Below are 16,418 nucleotides of genomic sequence, written 5' to 3' on the forward strand. Positions count from 1 at the left end.
CATTCAAGAAATTTCTCTTATCATCAAGCGTTAAGATGGCTTTCGTTGATCCGGCCAGTAATTTAAGATCAGAAAACCTTTCTGCCAAGTCTTGTAACCGCGCCAAATCTGCACATTTATCAATTTCATTAAGCTTTTCTTTTAGGTCAAAATCAGGAACGTCGTCAAGGGTAGGAGTCAGATCTTGTAAGTCTTTCACAAGGGAATCGTACATTAGTTTGCTTAAGCATCTGGGACCTTGGCCTCCATGAACCAAGCATATTGATACAATAAGACCGGCGTAGTAATACAGGTCTTGCTTTCGGGCGGCGCTGTTGGGATTGAGCATCCTTTGAAACTCGGGTCCAGTAAAAACGTGACTCTTCATAATTTCTTTCATCAATAATCTCATGAATTCGCGAGTTGGTCCGCCAGCATCAATTGTTTCCTGCAAGGTAGTTCCGTCGTCCCTTTTTCGTAAATTGTCTGTAAAACATACGCTCATCTTAAGGTTCGGCTTGTAAGATGGCTTTTTGAAGGCTCTTAAGGCACATTCGAGGAGAGATTTTCTATTGATAGAAATATAAAAAGTCTGATCTTCACTTATGTTTTCAGCGAGCTCCTTTAAAATGGATTTGAGATCATCGCTTTTTTCAGGTAATATGTTTATTAAGGATGTACTGCCAGAATCACTAATTTCGCCAAATTCGCCGGGTACAGTATCTTCGGTTTCGAGGTCATCATTTAGAAATAAATCCAAATAATTTACATAAGCCTCTGATAAGTGTGGAGTTAGCGTGTCTTGAAGACTTATGACTGGCGTTGAGGTATTTTGAAGATTAACGACTGGCGTCGAGGTGGCTTGTGGATTGTTGACTGGCGTTGAGGTGGCTTGTGGATTGTTGACTGGCGTTGAGGTGGCTTGTGGATTGTTCACTGGCGTTGAGGTGGCTTGTGGATTGTTGACTGGCGTGGATATTGGGTTAAAGGAGGCTTGTGAATTATAGGAGGGGCAAGCACTGCTGGGCTCTATTTCTCGTTTGCTTCTTTTGGCATTGGAAGCTTCTGGTAGTTCCAATTCCAGCCCACAACATAATTCACTTTCGCCGTTAGTCGATAGTTCAGGTAAATCATACATCGTTTCATCAGTTGGCATAGATGATTGTCTTTCAAGTTCCTGGCTTGGCCGGACGTAAATTGGTTTTAGTCTCCAAATATGGTTAATAACCTTTCCGTCGAATGTTGAATTTTCATTTTCCAATTCAGGTGGAACAAGGCTTGTTACTACCGAGTTAAGTAATTGCAATCTAATAATAAAAATGTTGTTATTAATTTAGGTTTAAAAATTGCATTTTCTTTAAGCATAGCGCGGCTGCAGTGGATCCCCTACAAGTTGACTTTCCTTACGAACTGCAGTTTTGGCTTGGCGAAGCTACAAGCATTTGTGGGCGGGATTTATACGTGCAAGCCAAACCCAGATTTCAGGAGAAAAGTCAACTTGTAGGGGATCCACAGGAGCCGCGCTATGATTTAAATTATTTTAAAGCGACAATTATGAAATTCAGCATCGATAATTTCATTGTTAGTTATATATAAATTAAAAATATTGTCTCTGATATAATATGCCATATATGCCAATAAGCAAAATTTGTTTTTAAAGGCAGTGAAGAATAAAACCAAGCGATGTTTTCTCTAATTCTACTAATTATAAGGCCTATCTGCATAGTGAAACATCCACAAAATACCTCTGCATCTCCGCACGGTTTAAAATACAATTTACATTCAGATTTCATATATAAAATTAAGGTAGCGTCTAATTTTCAGAACGTCGGTTAAAATCCTAGGTACTTCATTTAACTTACTCAGTTCCTTCTTTGAGTTTAGCACTAAAGCAGTTCCTAATCTTCTGCACAACTTCCTTTTCTGTCCATGATTTCCTGAACGTCACCGCTTCTTTTACAAATCCATTTTTAAATAAATACTCCTTCGACTTCTCTCTTGGAACGATCTTAGAAGATGGACCAAGAAGAAGAACGACTGTCTTATTGAAAGCGTCATTACGTGTGCTGCTCAGTTCAAAACCGGCGCTGACTAGAGATGTGTTTCTAAATGAAAGAAAAAGGGATTTATTTAAAAGCGATATGTACAAAATTACAATAATTTTAACCTTCTTACTTTTTACTTTGTCGTTTCCGTTTTTGTTTCCCAGACGTTTTAGCATTATACTGATTCGGTTTAAACAAACGCGATAGTTCCGAAGTTATGTTGCCTCTTTGTCCACTTTCGAAATTGCGAGTCGCGTTAGTATGCAAATCAGTAGGACCCTGCATAGTGCTACAAAATAGCAATGGCTGTTCAGTACGATTTGGAACAATCGTGCGCGCGACCGATTGAAAACTATTTCCATTTTCAGTAGGATTTGGTCCAGCTAAACGCATATCTAAAGTCCTCATTATCTCTTCGTTTGAAGCCATCTGTTGAAACGATTCTATGACGTTATTGCCTTCACTACTACCTAAATTAAGCTGATCCTGCCCATTATTGTTACGAGCCATGATGTGATAATGAAATATTTAACGCTATTTACGAGTGCAAAACTGCAAGTGTACTTTTCGCCGAACAACCGAAATATTTTTAGGCTACCGTGGGAAAAAGGAACGATATTTTTCAGCGCCATCTACTCACTGTAATAAACCGTGGGAACCAAACCTTTTTCCGAAGTTTTATGACTGTAGGAATATTGAGCGTGGGAAGGACAACAGTTACACGATTTATTATTGCCATTGAGAATGGACATGACGAAATCTTTTTCTTGTATTAATTCTGATATTATAATTTATTGCAAAATTAACAAATAACATACAGCTTAACAGGAACAAAAGGGAAATAAGGGGTTCGTTTTGTACACTTTCCTTCTCAAACAAGCTTGAGCAGTTTTCCCTTACAACGTAAACTTGAACTTTAGACCAATGTATAGGGTGTTCTGAAATGGGTAGTAGAATAAAAGTACAGTGCGTTCTATGGGCGAATTTCTTGGAAAAAGTGTGTTTAAGTTTTTTCGCCTTAGAACGCAAATTAAAACCTATGAATAGAGCTATCTATTACGATTACGTGTAGAAGTTCCAAAATCAACGCGGTTCAAAAACGAAAAAAATCCATTTAAGAATGCATTTTCTTAGAAAATTATTATTTTATCTTTTTATTTTTTGGGCCTTCAAAACAAAATATCACAAACAAAGCTGATACCATATTAAAGGCATCTTGTATCTGATTAAAAATTTGAAATTGAAGTAGGCCTAGTTCGAACCTGCGTGGAATATTTTGCTGCAAAAATATATCAGTTTTCGACTAATATATATCATATTTCGACTAATATATATCAGATTTCGACTAATATATATCAGATTTCGACTAATATATATATCAGATTTCGACTAATATATATCAGATTTCGACTAATATATATCAGATTTCGACTAATATATATATCAGATTTCGACTAATATATATATATCAGTTTTCGAGTGATATATTCAGTTTTCGACTGATATATATATATATCAGTTTTCGACTGATATATATATATCAGTTTTCGGCTGATATATATCAAATTTCGACTGATATATATCAAATTTCGACTGATATATATCAAATTTCGACTGATATATATCAAATTTCAACTGATATATATCAGATTTCGACTAATATATATCAGATTTCGACTAATATATATCAGATTTCGACTAATATATATCACATTTCGACTAATATAAATCACATTTCGACTAATATATATATCACATTTCGACTAATATATATCACATTTCGACTAATATATATCACATTTCGACTAATATATATCACATTTCGACTAATATATATCACATTTCGACTAATATATATCACCTTTCGACTAATATATATCACATTTCGACCAATATAAATCACATTTCGACTAATATAAATCACTTTTCGACTAATATATATCACATTTCGACTAATATATATCACATTTCGACTAATATATATCACATTTCGACTAATATATATCACATTTCGACTAATATATATCACATTTCGACTAATATATATCACATTTCGACTAATATATATCACATTTCGACTAAGATATACCAGTCATTTAGACGAATTTTGTCCGGTTTGGCGCCCCATAATTGATAACCGGTTTCGTAAAAGTTACTCGGTAATCGAATTGATAAGGAAAAAAGCACTTTTCGCCCATGTATACTTGCTACACCCAATAGACCTTTTCGACATAAAAAAGGGGGGTAGGCAACTATTAGTATCGGGACATGCAAAGGAGTTGATATAATGCCGCCTCTGCGCACTCTCAAGACACAAAAGGACTAGAGCGCAGGCGCCAAAAAACGATATGGGAGGCAAAGTTTTACCCTCGTGACTTTCCCTCTTAGTTACATCGAAGAGGCTAATGAGCTCTATGGGCTCTAGCAATGTGAATAGAGCGGCAGTAAAAAAACACTGATATTATCAGACTGAATCGAAAGTTCTATTGGAATAACTCCCAGACTTTAGTTACATAGAAATGGTCTATTGGGGGAAAGTGGTCTTTCTGATTGAAAGTGGAGCAGCCAGCGCCCTTTTACGACGAAATATTTTACACTACATTAGATAAGTTAAAAAAGAATGAATATTTTTCTCACGGACGTTTTTGGCAATTCAGTTCCTCTAACTTCTATCAAAAACGGATTTATGGGATAAGAACGTCGGAGTTATCGAATTCACTACCCATCCTCGCATACTTTATTGAGAAACTTCGTCTGCTTATATTTTGACTCCACCCACTATATAGCTACTTCTAGAGATCGAATTTGTGGGTGGAGTCAAAATATAAGCAGACGAAGTTTCTCAATAAAGTATGCGAGGATGGTACTAGAGGCTAAAGCTACGATCCGACGTTCTTATCCCATAAATCCGTTTTTGCTTCTATTTATAAGCTCAAACTTGTCACGATTAAAAATATGAAGTGTTAAGATATTATATTAAATCAATTCTTTATATACGTTATTCCTATAAAATTACTCTTGTTATAATTAATATTATAATATTAAAAATTATGAAGCATGTGTGATCATATCTCTCTATCAAATTGTATTATCATCTTTTAAGTAGTTCAAAGGAACAATAGTTAATCTCTCAAAACCTCTCTCCATCAAAGTATAGTTCAATGTAGCAATAGTTAATCTCTCAATATGTATTATCAATTTTTTAAGAAGCGAAGAGTTGAATTATCAAATTTTTAAGTAGCGAAGAGTATTATAATTTTTCTAAGTAGGGAAGAAACCACTTGACGCCAATGAATAAAAAGACAGAGACAGTCATAGAAAAGACAGACGAAGTTTGGGAGCGGAACGAGTCGCGGCCCAGTACAAACGAAGAATACGGAGGGTCCGCACACCCTGGGTACCAGCAGAAGACGATCTGCTGGGCCTTAGTCGCGAAGAGTATACCGCGAATTATACCAAAGTAATTGCTTAAATAAAAGAAATCATTTAACCTCGTACGCCTTGTTCTCTTCCATGAAGCCATCACACCCTAGACAATAATTGGACCCGGAGCTCATTTGAGAACGCATATCTTATGTTAACCGCCAGAAGGGAATCTGATATTTTACTAGTTACAAGAAAAGCGGTTACATAACTGGGGGTCCGTCCGGGATTCTAACAGTAAGATTCCCTCCACTGATGCGTTCCAGCTGAGACAAAACAGCTGCTCTCTATGAGTGTCTCAGAAACTCATGGTGGACTATGATGACAACGACACGTGGCGGAATTATAACTTTTGTGACGGGTGCTTACCAGGTTTGGGACGTTACAATAGTTGTCAGGAGTGCCTAAGAGTTTACCAGGCCCGCGAGCGTACCGCTCGCCAATTACGAAGACAGCCACCCTCTGTTCTCGAGAACATGGATGAACAATACAGTCCCTTGAGACAACCACAGGATACCCCTAGAGTACCTCAGGCCAGAGGACAACCGGATGATCACGCAAATTTGTTAGCTGTACTTACTACCCAAATACAAGCCCTAACCACCACTATACTGAATAGCCAAGAGCAAAACAATGGTCCAAATTTGGGTCGCCGTCAACGTCGCGGTGCTGCGGGACGAGATGAAGTGCCCGAGGATGAGGACGGTGAAGCTGCTACACCTGCTGCTTGGATCCCCCAAGTAGAAACCCCAAAATACTATGGTAGCGACGACCGCTCATCTTCGCTGAGCGAATTTTTAGCGAAGGCTAAACGTGTGCGAGTCAGCCGAAACATTCCTGAACCTATTTTTTTAAATCGATGGGTGCCCACACTACTGTTTGGCCCAGCGGCCGACTGGTGGACAGAAAATGAAGGTAATTTTCAGACTTGGGATGACTTTGAAGATGCACTTAAAGATGAACTTGGGAACGAGGAGGAAGACGATCGTATTCACGACATGATTGATGCTCGTAAACAACAACCCAAAGAGAGTACCCAAGATTATATTAACGCTATGCAAAATTTAATGCGCCATCTGGAAGTACCTCTATCGAGCAAAGAGAAGGCCACCAAAGTATTCAAGAATATGAAAAGGTCCCTGCAAACAATTCTTTTACCAAAGAAGTACACTTCCCTCCGGGAATTAAAAGTGGACGTATCTAGAGCCGAAAGCTGCCTCGGGGAAGATTCTGTCGTCGCTCCTACTCCCAGCGTGACTACGAACGACGCTTCTCAGGCCACGTCAACAACCCACTCAATCCCACCGAGTAACTCGCGACGTTATAATGGGAACCATCTTCAACCATCCCGTCCGTCTTCCTTCACTAGACATGAGCCTCCTAGTTGTTTTGAGTGCGGTAGTCGTTCGCATTTTAGAAATGAATGCCCGCGTTTGTCGCGTAGCAACTGGCGCGATCCTAGACTTATGAATCAGGGAAACGGGAGGAACGGCGGGAGATCGGACCCTGGAACCGCGTCATCCCGTCGTCAACAGTAGTAAATGAACATGACCCATCCGTGATTGGTCACCTCCCCATTGCGGAAATAAACATAAACGCTATTAACAAAACTAGAAATGAAAAACTTTTGTTTGTTCCCGTAGACTTCGGAGGAATTTCTTGTAAAGCCCTAGTAGATAGCGGAACCACTCACTCTATTATAGACGGAGGATTTAAATATCATCTTGCAAAAATGGGTTATTCCCCTGGCCCTTCTGATGCCATAGTTAAACTCCCAAATAAACAGTTCGTTCAAGCGAATGGCTTGGTTTCTCTTCCCATTTTAGCCCCCAATATACTGTTTGAGTTGTCCGCTTACTACGTAAATGATATTTCTTTTCCCATTATTTTAGGCTTAGATTTTTTAAGTAAAGCAGGTATGCATGTTAATTTCGCGGAGCGCACTTATTTCTGGCGACTATACCCTACTGAAATACATACTTTCCTCGATGCTGGTGGGGAACACACCATGACCTTAAATAATTATCTAGTTGATAAATACATGTTCTCATCCGAAGATGACTCAGTTGATTCCGAGGAATTGAGTAAAGCACTAAATGAAGCTCCACTCGATACAGGAAAGAAAAAGCGCCTTGGCGAGGTGATCCATCGGCATCAGAAGGTATTTAGTAAAGTAGCCGGTAGGACAAAAATCACGGAACATTATATAGAGACCAATGGTCCCCCTATAGCTTGTCGACCATATAGATACGCTCCGCCATTACAAAATAAAATTAATAATTTAGTCGAGGACATGTTAAAACAGGATCTCATAGAACCTTCAGAAAGTCCTTGGTGTTCCCCTATATTCTTAGTGAGAAAAGAAAATAGAGAAGACCGCCTGGTCGCAGATTATCGAAAAGTAAATGAGGTGACGAAAAAGGATCAGTACCCTCTCCCCCGTATCGATGATATATTAGAATCCATTTCTCGCCCAAAATTCATAACACTCCTTGACTTACGCTCAGGCTATTGGCAAATTCCCCTGCATATAGATTCTCGTGACCAGGCTGCCTTTGTAACGGACAAAGGGTTATTTCGCCCTAAAGTTCTAATGTTCGGTTTAACTAATGCCCCCCGAACCTTTCAAAGAATGATAAATAATATATTTCTTAAACTTAGAAAAAAGGGTGTTTTCGCCTATCTTGATGATTTAATAATAACCACGGACAATTTTGAAGATCACCTTAAATTATTAGAAGAAGTATTGATCATTTTGGAACATAGTGGGTTAACCGCGAAGGCTTCGAAAGCTAGGTTTTGTCAAAGCAAAACACGTATTTTAGGCCATATTATCTCCGAGAATGGAATTGAAGTAGATCCCAGTAAGGTGGAAGCTATTCGTGACTACCCCCGCCCGAAGTCGGTGAAAGACATCCGACGATTTTTAGGTATGGCTTCGTATTACCGACGTTTCGTTCCTCAATTTGCAAAAATTGCTGAACCCCTTAACCGGTTGTTACATAAGGATAGAGTTCATCGATGGGCATGGGACACTGAGCAGGAGCTGGCCTTCTCTCAGCTGAAGGATGCCCTATCGACGACCCCTGTCCTGGGTACACCCGATTTTAACTACCCTTTCCTAGTTAGGACGGACGCGTCCGACGTTGGCATCGGTGGTGTTCTCAGCCAAAAGATCAATGGGGAAGAACGGGTCATACAATATTTCAGTCGTTCCTTGGGTAATTTAGAAAGAAAGTATTCCACCTCGGAGAGAGAATGTTTGGCTATCGTAGAAACCATTGAACAATTCCGCCCGTATCTACAGGGATCTAGTTTTGCGGTATTCTGCGATCATAAAAGTTTGGAATGGTTACATAGGGCTAAAGATCCCACTGGTAAATTAACACGATGGATGCTACGACTTCAGGCTTTCGAACCTTTCCAAATAAACTATGTTCCAGGCCGAGCTAACCTTGTAGCGGACGCCTTGAGCCGCATACCTTTAGCTACCCGCAAAAAGCCTAGTCATCTAGCCCCCACACGGGCAGAAGGACATTTGTCCGCTGCGACCGTCACTCAACCACAGACCGCCTTTGCGGTTAGTTTAGATCTCGACACCCTGATTTCAAAACAAAATGAAGATGAGGAACTTAACGCTGTGAAAAAGTTTCTTTTAGACCCCTCTATCAAAGTCCCCCCTGCCTTTGTTAAAACTGTAGCTCAGTGCGCAATGGAAAACGGTCTAGTGTGTAAATTTGTTCCCAAATACAAAAATAAAGGTTTTGGCGGATATCGTGTATGGGTCCCGAAATCCCTTCGGTCTCGTGTTTTGTATTGCTGCCATGACAATAAGACTTCAGGACATTTTGGCACCTTTAAAACTAACAAAAGAGTAAAACAAATGTACACGTGGGATGGTATGAATGCTGATATCACCCGGTACGTCAAAAGCTGCCAAGTATGCCAAAACTTCAAGATGCCACGCCAAAAACCAGCGGGTCTAATGAAAGCTTCAGCCATCGTAGAACCATGGTCGGTTATATCGGTCGACTTAAAAGGTCCCTTTCCTCCAAGTAAAAGAGGCCACACACAGATTTTAGTTGTAACCGACACGTTTTCTAAATATGTGGAACTATTTCCCCTCAAACGTGCTACCGCTCCTATCATAGCCAACACGCTAGTGGACGAGGTATTTACCCGATATGGAGTGCCATCGCGTGTTATATCAGACAATGGAAGTGTCTTCGTTTCCAAAATTATGCAAACTGCCTTCGAACAGTTTGGGGTAAAACACCGCTTGACCTCCATATACTCTCCTCAAGGTAATCCTGTTGAAAGGATGAATCAGACGTTGGGTACAATGTTGGCAATGTACATTAAAGATACCCATCAAGATTGGGATCTTGGACTCCAACAGCTGGCTTTCGCCATGAACACAGCCGTTCAAGAAACCACGGGTTACACCCCAGCATTTCTCAATTACGGAAGGGAGTTGAGACCTCCTCACTACCCCATACCTGACGATCTGGACCTTCCAGAATATTTTTCAACAGCCGCACAGAAAGTTCATGCCTTACGCTTATGCAGTACCATTCGCGAATCGCACGCAGCGGCTCGCGCGAAAATAATGACGGCTCAGAGGCGACAAAAAGTATATTATGACAAGCACCGGCAGAATGCAGAATTTCAAGTTGGAGATTGCGTCTGGCAAAGAACCCACATCCAGTCTTCCTCCGACTCTCATTTCATGGATAAATTGGGACAAAAATGGGCTGGTCCATATGTAATAGCGGAAAAATTGTCGCCTCTGACGTATCGATTGGCGAAGCCTAATACCAACAAGCTACTGAAAGGGACTCACAAGATTACGCAACTAAAGCGTTACGTTCCCCGCCTCGCCCCCGACACTGCCTCCCTGGACCCTCTCCCTGCGGCCCCGGCCTCCTTTCCCTCGTACCCTGATAGCCTTCATACGCGCTCACTTCGGCCACGCGACCCCGCCACCGGCCGAGTGATACCGCACTCCTCAACATCTTAGGTTCACTGTCGCGACGCGCTCCTGGTGTCCGCGTCCTTTCTGTTTGGTTGACCTCACGCGGACGTTCGGTTTCGAGGGGGAGGGAGTGTCACGATTAAAAATATGAAGTGTTAAGATATTATATTAAATCAATTCTTTATATACGTTATTCCTATAAAATTACTCTTGTTATAATTAATATTATAATATTAAAAATTATGAAGCATGTGTGATCATATCTCTCTATCAAATTGTATTATCATCTTTTAAGTAGTTCAAAGGAACAATAGTTAATCTCTCAAAACTTCTCTCCATCAAAGTATAGTTCAATGTAGCAATAGTTAATCTCTCAATATGTATTATCAATTTTTTAAGAAGCGAAGAGTTGAATTATCAAATTTTTAAGTAGCGAAGAGTATTATAATTTTTCTAAGTAGGGAAGAAACCACTTGACGCCAATGAATAAAAAGACAGAGACAGTCATAGAAAAGACAGACGAAGTTTGGGAGCGGAACGAGTCGCGGCCCAGTACAAACGAAGAATACGGAGGGTCCGCACACCCTGGGTACCAGCAGAAGACGATCTGCTGGGCCTTAGTCGCGAAGAGTATACCGCGAATTATACCAAAGTAATTGCTTAAATAAAAGAAATCATTTAACCTCGTACGCCTTGTTCTCTTCCATGAAGCCATCACACCCTAGACAATAATTGGACCCGGAGCTCATTTGAGAACGCATATCTTATGTTAACCGCCAGAAGGGAATCTGATATTTTACTAGTTACAAGAAAAGCGGTTACAAACTAGTCTGTCAAAAAGTTGCCCAGAAACATAAAGGAATTCTGATCTAAACAGATTCAAATAACTTCGACAAGCGCTCCGTCTTTTTACGATGTGGCTGGCTATTCTTCTCGTTCGCGTTTTTAAAATTCTACTCATCAGCACTCAAAAGCGAAATGCTAATTGACAATTCCAAATACGTCGAAAATATTGATGACCTCTTACGACAACCAGAACTAATACCGATGATACAAAAATATCATAAGATGGAAGGAGCAATATTAGTAAGAACATTCATTGCGCACAATTAAAATTCTTTCGGTTTGCATGAAGTAAGCACAAAGAAGTATTTCACAGCTGATCTCTCGCAGCAAGAACGTCTCAAAATAAGGATTGAAATCCACAAGAGATGCTTTTACCTTTCTGAAAGGCTCGCCATTATTTTAAAAGTTTTATCTAGATTAGAAATGTCAGTTTGCGATGTAAAACACTTTTCATGTTGTCACCCTGCCCAAATCGCTATCTTCGTCCTTGTTTTGAAACATCACAGCTTGAGCTTCTTAAACACTTCTCTCTCCCCAACAGCGTGACATGCTAATATCGTTTATGGACTGTTCCATCATGGATATGTATAGATGCTAAATTATCATGGATTTCCAACTTAGTACAAAGCTGGTAGCTTAATGCAAGGACTATGGACGGAGGATACGTAATCTGAAAGAAATCGGAGTGCTAACAGCTCAGTTCCGGTGGGCGGCTAGAAAATGGGAAAGGAATACTCGGAAAAATGGTGGGAGGTTTCCGTCAGACGAATAACTTAGACCTTCTGCCATTTTTCCGAGAATTCTTCCCCCATTTACTAGCGTCCCACCGGACTGATGGAGAATTCGACTCTTATCTACTCGGATTATATTAACTCTGTAACCTAAGAAATACGATGTTAGTTTTTTAACCGGTTAATAATATCTTAATACTGTTTTTTTAGTAACTGCTATAAATAGCAATGTTATGTTATTATTTATATCACTCACTCACTCACTCTCTCACTTGTTTAATAAACAGTTCGTTATTTTATTTGATCTCTCTCTTCCTTATGGATTATCTCTTTAATATAAGTTAGGTGTAAGGCTATGAAAATCTATCACGGACATGGGCTGTTAGCGCGCTGACTTCTCCCAGATTACGGATTCTACCCCCCCCACCATCCTGGCTAAGTGTTGTGCGCACCAGGGGATGTGACATGACTCTAAAGTGAGTCTGAAGTAGTTAGGTCACCTGTGGGAAGATGGTGGTTTACAAGTGATATTTTTGGTCTCTTCAACGGACGGCTAAGCGAAATGGCTTCTGAATGAAAAAGATGGTAATCCATATTACGTATTATATTTACGTATCCATGGTTACTTTCTGGACATAACAAAGGTTTCTTTTATAATGTTTTTGCCTTTGTGAAATCAATTTTAAGACCCATCTTACACTTTTAAGACCTTAACTGAAACGTTAATAATTGTTTTTTTGACAAATTTCAAGGCGAACCGAACGACGTATCTCCCTCTTTCAAAACGAATGGAACAAAACGGAATTTTCTTCGAAAAATTCAGCCATGACATTTTTAAAAAATTTATCGATGGAGTTGGAGCCCTCTTTCTTGAGAATGATGCCACACCGTCCTTTCTACAGCGTGATAATACTAAAGATAAAATAGAAAATCTGAACCGTAAAGTATACATTGGGAAAGATCTTTACGAAAATACATATGGATGTTTTTTTTTCAACAAACGGCTTCCTCGTCTTGTTCTCGAACAACTGGATTACTTGTGATTAATAACAGAAGAAAGATAAGGGACTAGAAGTATCGAGGTAACCAAATTCTTCACTTGGCAAAAGTGAATATTCTTGATAAGACACCAACGGTTGGCCCTCTGGTAGCGGTTTCTGAATTTTCCCTCCAAAACGTGAGACGCTCGCGGCGGTAGACGGCCGAACTATATTCAAGCACCCGCGTCCCTGTTCCGCGGCTTAGGTTGAGGGGAGGGGGTAGCAAATGTTTTTTGGAACTCGTTCAGTTTTTTCCTCTTTAGTGTAGGCTCGCTGGAGCTGGCATAAAATCCTCAAATTTGTTCACTAGTGTCAGGATCTATTGCCAATGCTAGAGCTCTTTACTTCTAGTCCCTTATCTTACTTCTGGTAATAAATATGCACGCTTCCATTTAATATTGTCTGTGTGTTAGCAAACATTAATTGTTCATTCAAGCAAATCGAAATGCAGTGCTAGGAATACTAATTTTATAAATGTGAAAGTTTGTTAGTTATTCCAGTAGTATGTTTCTGTCTGATAATACCAGTGTTTCTTTGACTGGCGCTCTATTCATTTTGCTTTACTTCTGCGATTCAAATTTTGTTGTTTGCAATGGGATTATTAATGAAAAAGTAATACCATTTCAACACACAAAAAAATTGCGGGTAACAGGTAGTTTCAAAGTAAAACTTAAATCTAAATGATTCTCTGCTTATAATTTGAGACATTTCACTGTTTGTGTGAAACAGACTGAGAAATCCTATAGGTGCAGGGGAAAACTCGTTTGCCCACTCCAATTTTGTAGGAAACATTTCCCTGTCGTTCAGTTTTTAGTGGTAATTTTATTTAATTAAAAAATCTCACCTGATCTAAGAATAAAGCCAAGATTTGAAACCCTAAGACTAAAAATTATTTTTATACTATTTCAGAATTTTGAGGTTTCAAGAGGTGGGACTACCCGTGCCAAGGAAGAGATATGAACCGTGGATTATCAGAAAAGTTATGTTTAGCGAAATGTCCCAAATTCAGGAGGTTGGACCCCTCTCCGTTGAATTTCTGTTCAGAGTTTTTATGATCATTCTATGGGGACTCTCTTTGTCATCGATCGTGTTATTTTGCGAAATTATCATCACTTGCTGTTGCATGTTGTAAGCTGAAGAAAACAACCTCACAACTTTTCGAACGTCGATAAACATTCTATAAACATTCTTACCGAAAAGAGGGGGGAAATGATCACTGTTCAACGCTATGTCGCAATTAATGGAACATTCCACTTCTGTTCCTGAACCTGAAAAAATTCTCACTCTGAATTTTTCCGCAGGCTTTACTATAAATCGATTTCAAGAACCAGGGTTTTATTATATTCACACTACAAACTTCAATCTTAATATTTTTAAACGTAAGCATAAACATATACTGTACAATTACATTTCACTAACTTTAATTGTACCTAAGACCACTAAACACAGATGATCTGGAATTATAAGCTAAAACCCCATTGCTGTTATGGCATCGACTGTCCCGAAACCTTTCGACGCATAGATCAAGTTACAGCTATGGTTTGAGTCGAAAAGTTTCAGTATTGAAAGTGGCGTGGCACTAGAAAGGGGCTTCCCTAAGAGAACCACGCGCCATATCTCCATTCCAGTAGTAGGAACATTGAAATAGACGGTCGTCCTATTTCTTTCACTCTTGAACCGAGTGCTTTAGGTTTCATTACGCTGTCACAAAACTTCAATTTGTAGTTATCTTCAACAAAAACGTCCACAATCCTGTATCAACATGATACAAAACAGCAATTAAACTATGCCAATATAATTAAGTTTTCTTTGCAAATGATGTAAGTGGTACGAAACTACACTATTTTCCGTCTGTTCATTTCTGCATTTAATTGTTTTTTAAAAAAAATCTCATATATTTTTATCTGATAAGTGGTCTCTCGTTAATTAAATACTGAAGAACTCCAAATTTCATTAATCCCATTTCATTGGAAATTTATTGATGATGTCTTTGCATGTCCTATGATGAGCAAAGCTTTAGCCGCTATATTGATAACGTTATTACTATTAAATTTGAAAACTTGCTCATAAATTTCACAATTACTTTGAAGTCCCATAACGCTGTATTTTTGAATTTAAAAGATAGACAACTGGTGAAGGGCAATTTCCTTTTCATTCCCAACCCGGGAATTAATATAAACAGGGATAGATAGACTTTTTTAAGACGGAATAAACATTATTTGGCCCATACTTCAGTCCGACTCATAGACGAGTATATAGTCCCTTCCTTCAACACGTAACCAAAAAATTAAATTATCTTATTGGCTCACAAAAACTACGTATTGGTGACGTTGCTGACAGGGAGGGCCAAAAATACGTAATTCCTGTTTACCTCTGTCGCCATGACTACGACCCCTCTTGCGTTGTACCATAGCCCACTCGATCACGCGCGTCACGACGCAAGCTGCTCGCGCTATAGCTATAGAGCGCGGATCGAGTGGGCTATGGTTGTACAGATAAGCGTCTTCACAGGGGTTCAAAATGGAGCCGTCTAAATGCGAGGGTCCGGTAATTATTCGGGAATTGTTTTTAATAGCAATTAAGAAGGTAGTTAGTGAATTTGGTGCCGGTGTTTTGGATTTGGAGTACATCTGTAAAGGTGAAAAGTGTTCGCTAATTCTTTCTTAAGCCAATCATTTCTACTATCCTCATGATTTTGTAAACGAATTTGATGAAGTTAACCAAGGCTTAGTGAATGGTCAGGAGTTTTGTGAGCTTAGTGTTTGGTTAAAACCTGTTCGTGCTGTAATATCTATGAAGACTTTTACTCAATTCTAACTCACTTTTAATTTTCTTGGGTCTTCCCCGTTTTTTTCAGTTGCAAGCCCTATGTCTTGTTAAACTTCCACTTTTAAACAATGTTATTTCAAAAATTACAATACCTGATATAAATAAGTAATTTTAAAACCTTTATATTTGAACTCTCGTAATTAAGAGCCATATATTAACAGTATTTATTTATTAGAATATATTCTCACAATTCATAATTATAACTTTAAAATATATTCTCACAATTCATAATTATAACTTTGAAATATATTCTCACAATTCATAATTATTACTTTAAAATATATTCTCACAATTCATAATTATAACTTTGAAATATTTATCAATGTAAACGATTTGAATTCATTTTTTAAACAATCAATTAAAATGCATTTATACATAATCTGTTTATAGATACCCAAGTTCATTAACTTTAATAAATATTTGTAAATAAATAGAACACAATAGGTTAGTGTTGCAACACATTTTTTGAAACGCTTTTAATAATTCAAAAGTATGAAATATATTCGTGTGACAATTTTTTACCTCTCCGAGTGACGTATGTCACGGAGAG

General features: G+C 38.8%; 1 protein-coding gene across 1 annotated transcript; it reads left to right on the forward strand.

Moving 5' to 3' along the window:
• Positions 1-11,255: 11,255 nt before the first annotated feature.
• Positions 11,256-15,934, forward strand: LOC149639895 (uncharacterized). Its single transcript, XM_089850786.1, has 3 exons — positions 11,256-11,508; positions 12,752-13,855; positions 13,949-15,934. Exons 1-2 carry the CDS (start codon positions 11,401-11,403, stop codon positions 13,040-13,042), a joined length of 399 nt encoding a protein of 132 aa, XP_089706912.1. The 5' UTR covers positions 11,256-11,400; the 3' UTR covers positions 13,043-13,855; positions 13,949-15,934.
• Positions 15,935-16,418: the final 484 nt, after the last annotated feature.

The sequence above is a fragment of the Phalangium opilio genome, unplaced genomic scaffold (assembly GCF_054372755.1).
Source record: "Phalangium opilio isolate 3A_F unplaced genomic scaffold, DU_Popi_V2 ptg000094l_1, whole genome shotgun sequence".
NCBI lineage: Eukaryota > Metazoa > Arthropoda > Arachnida > Opiliones > Phalangiidae > Phalangium > Phalangium opilio.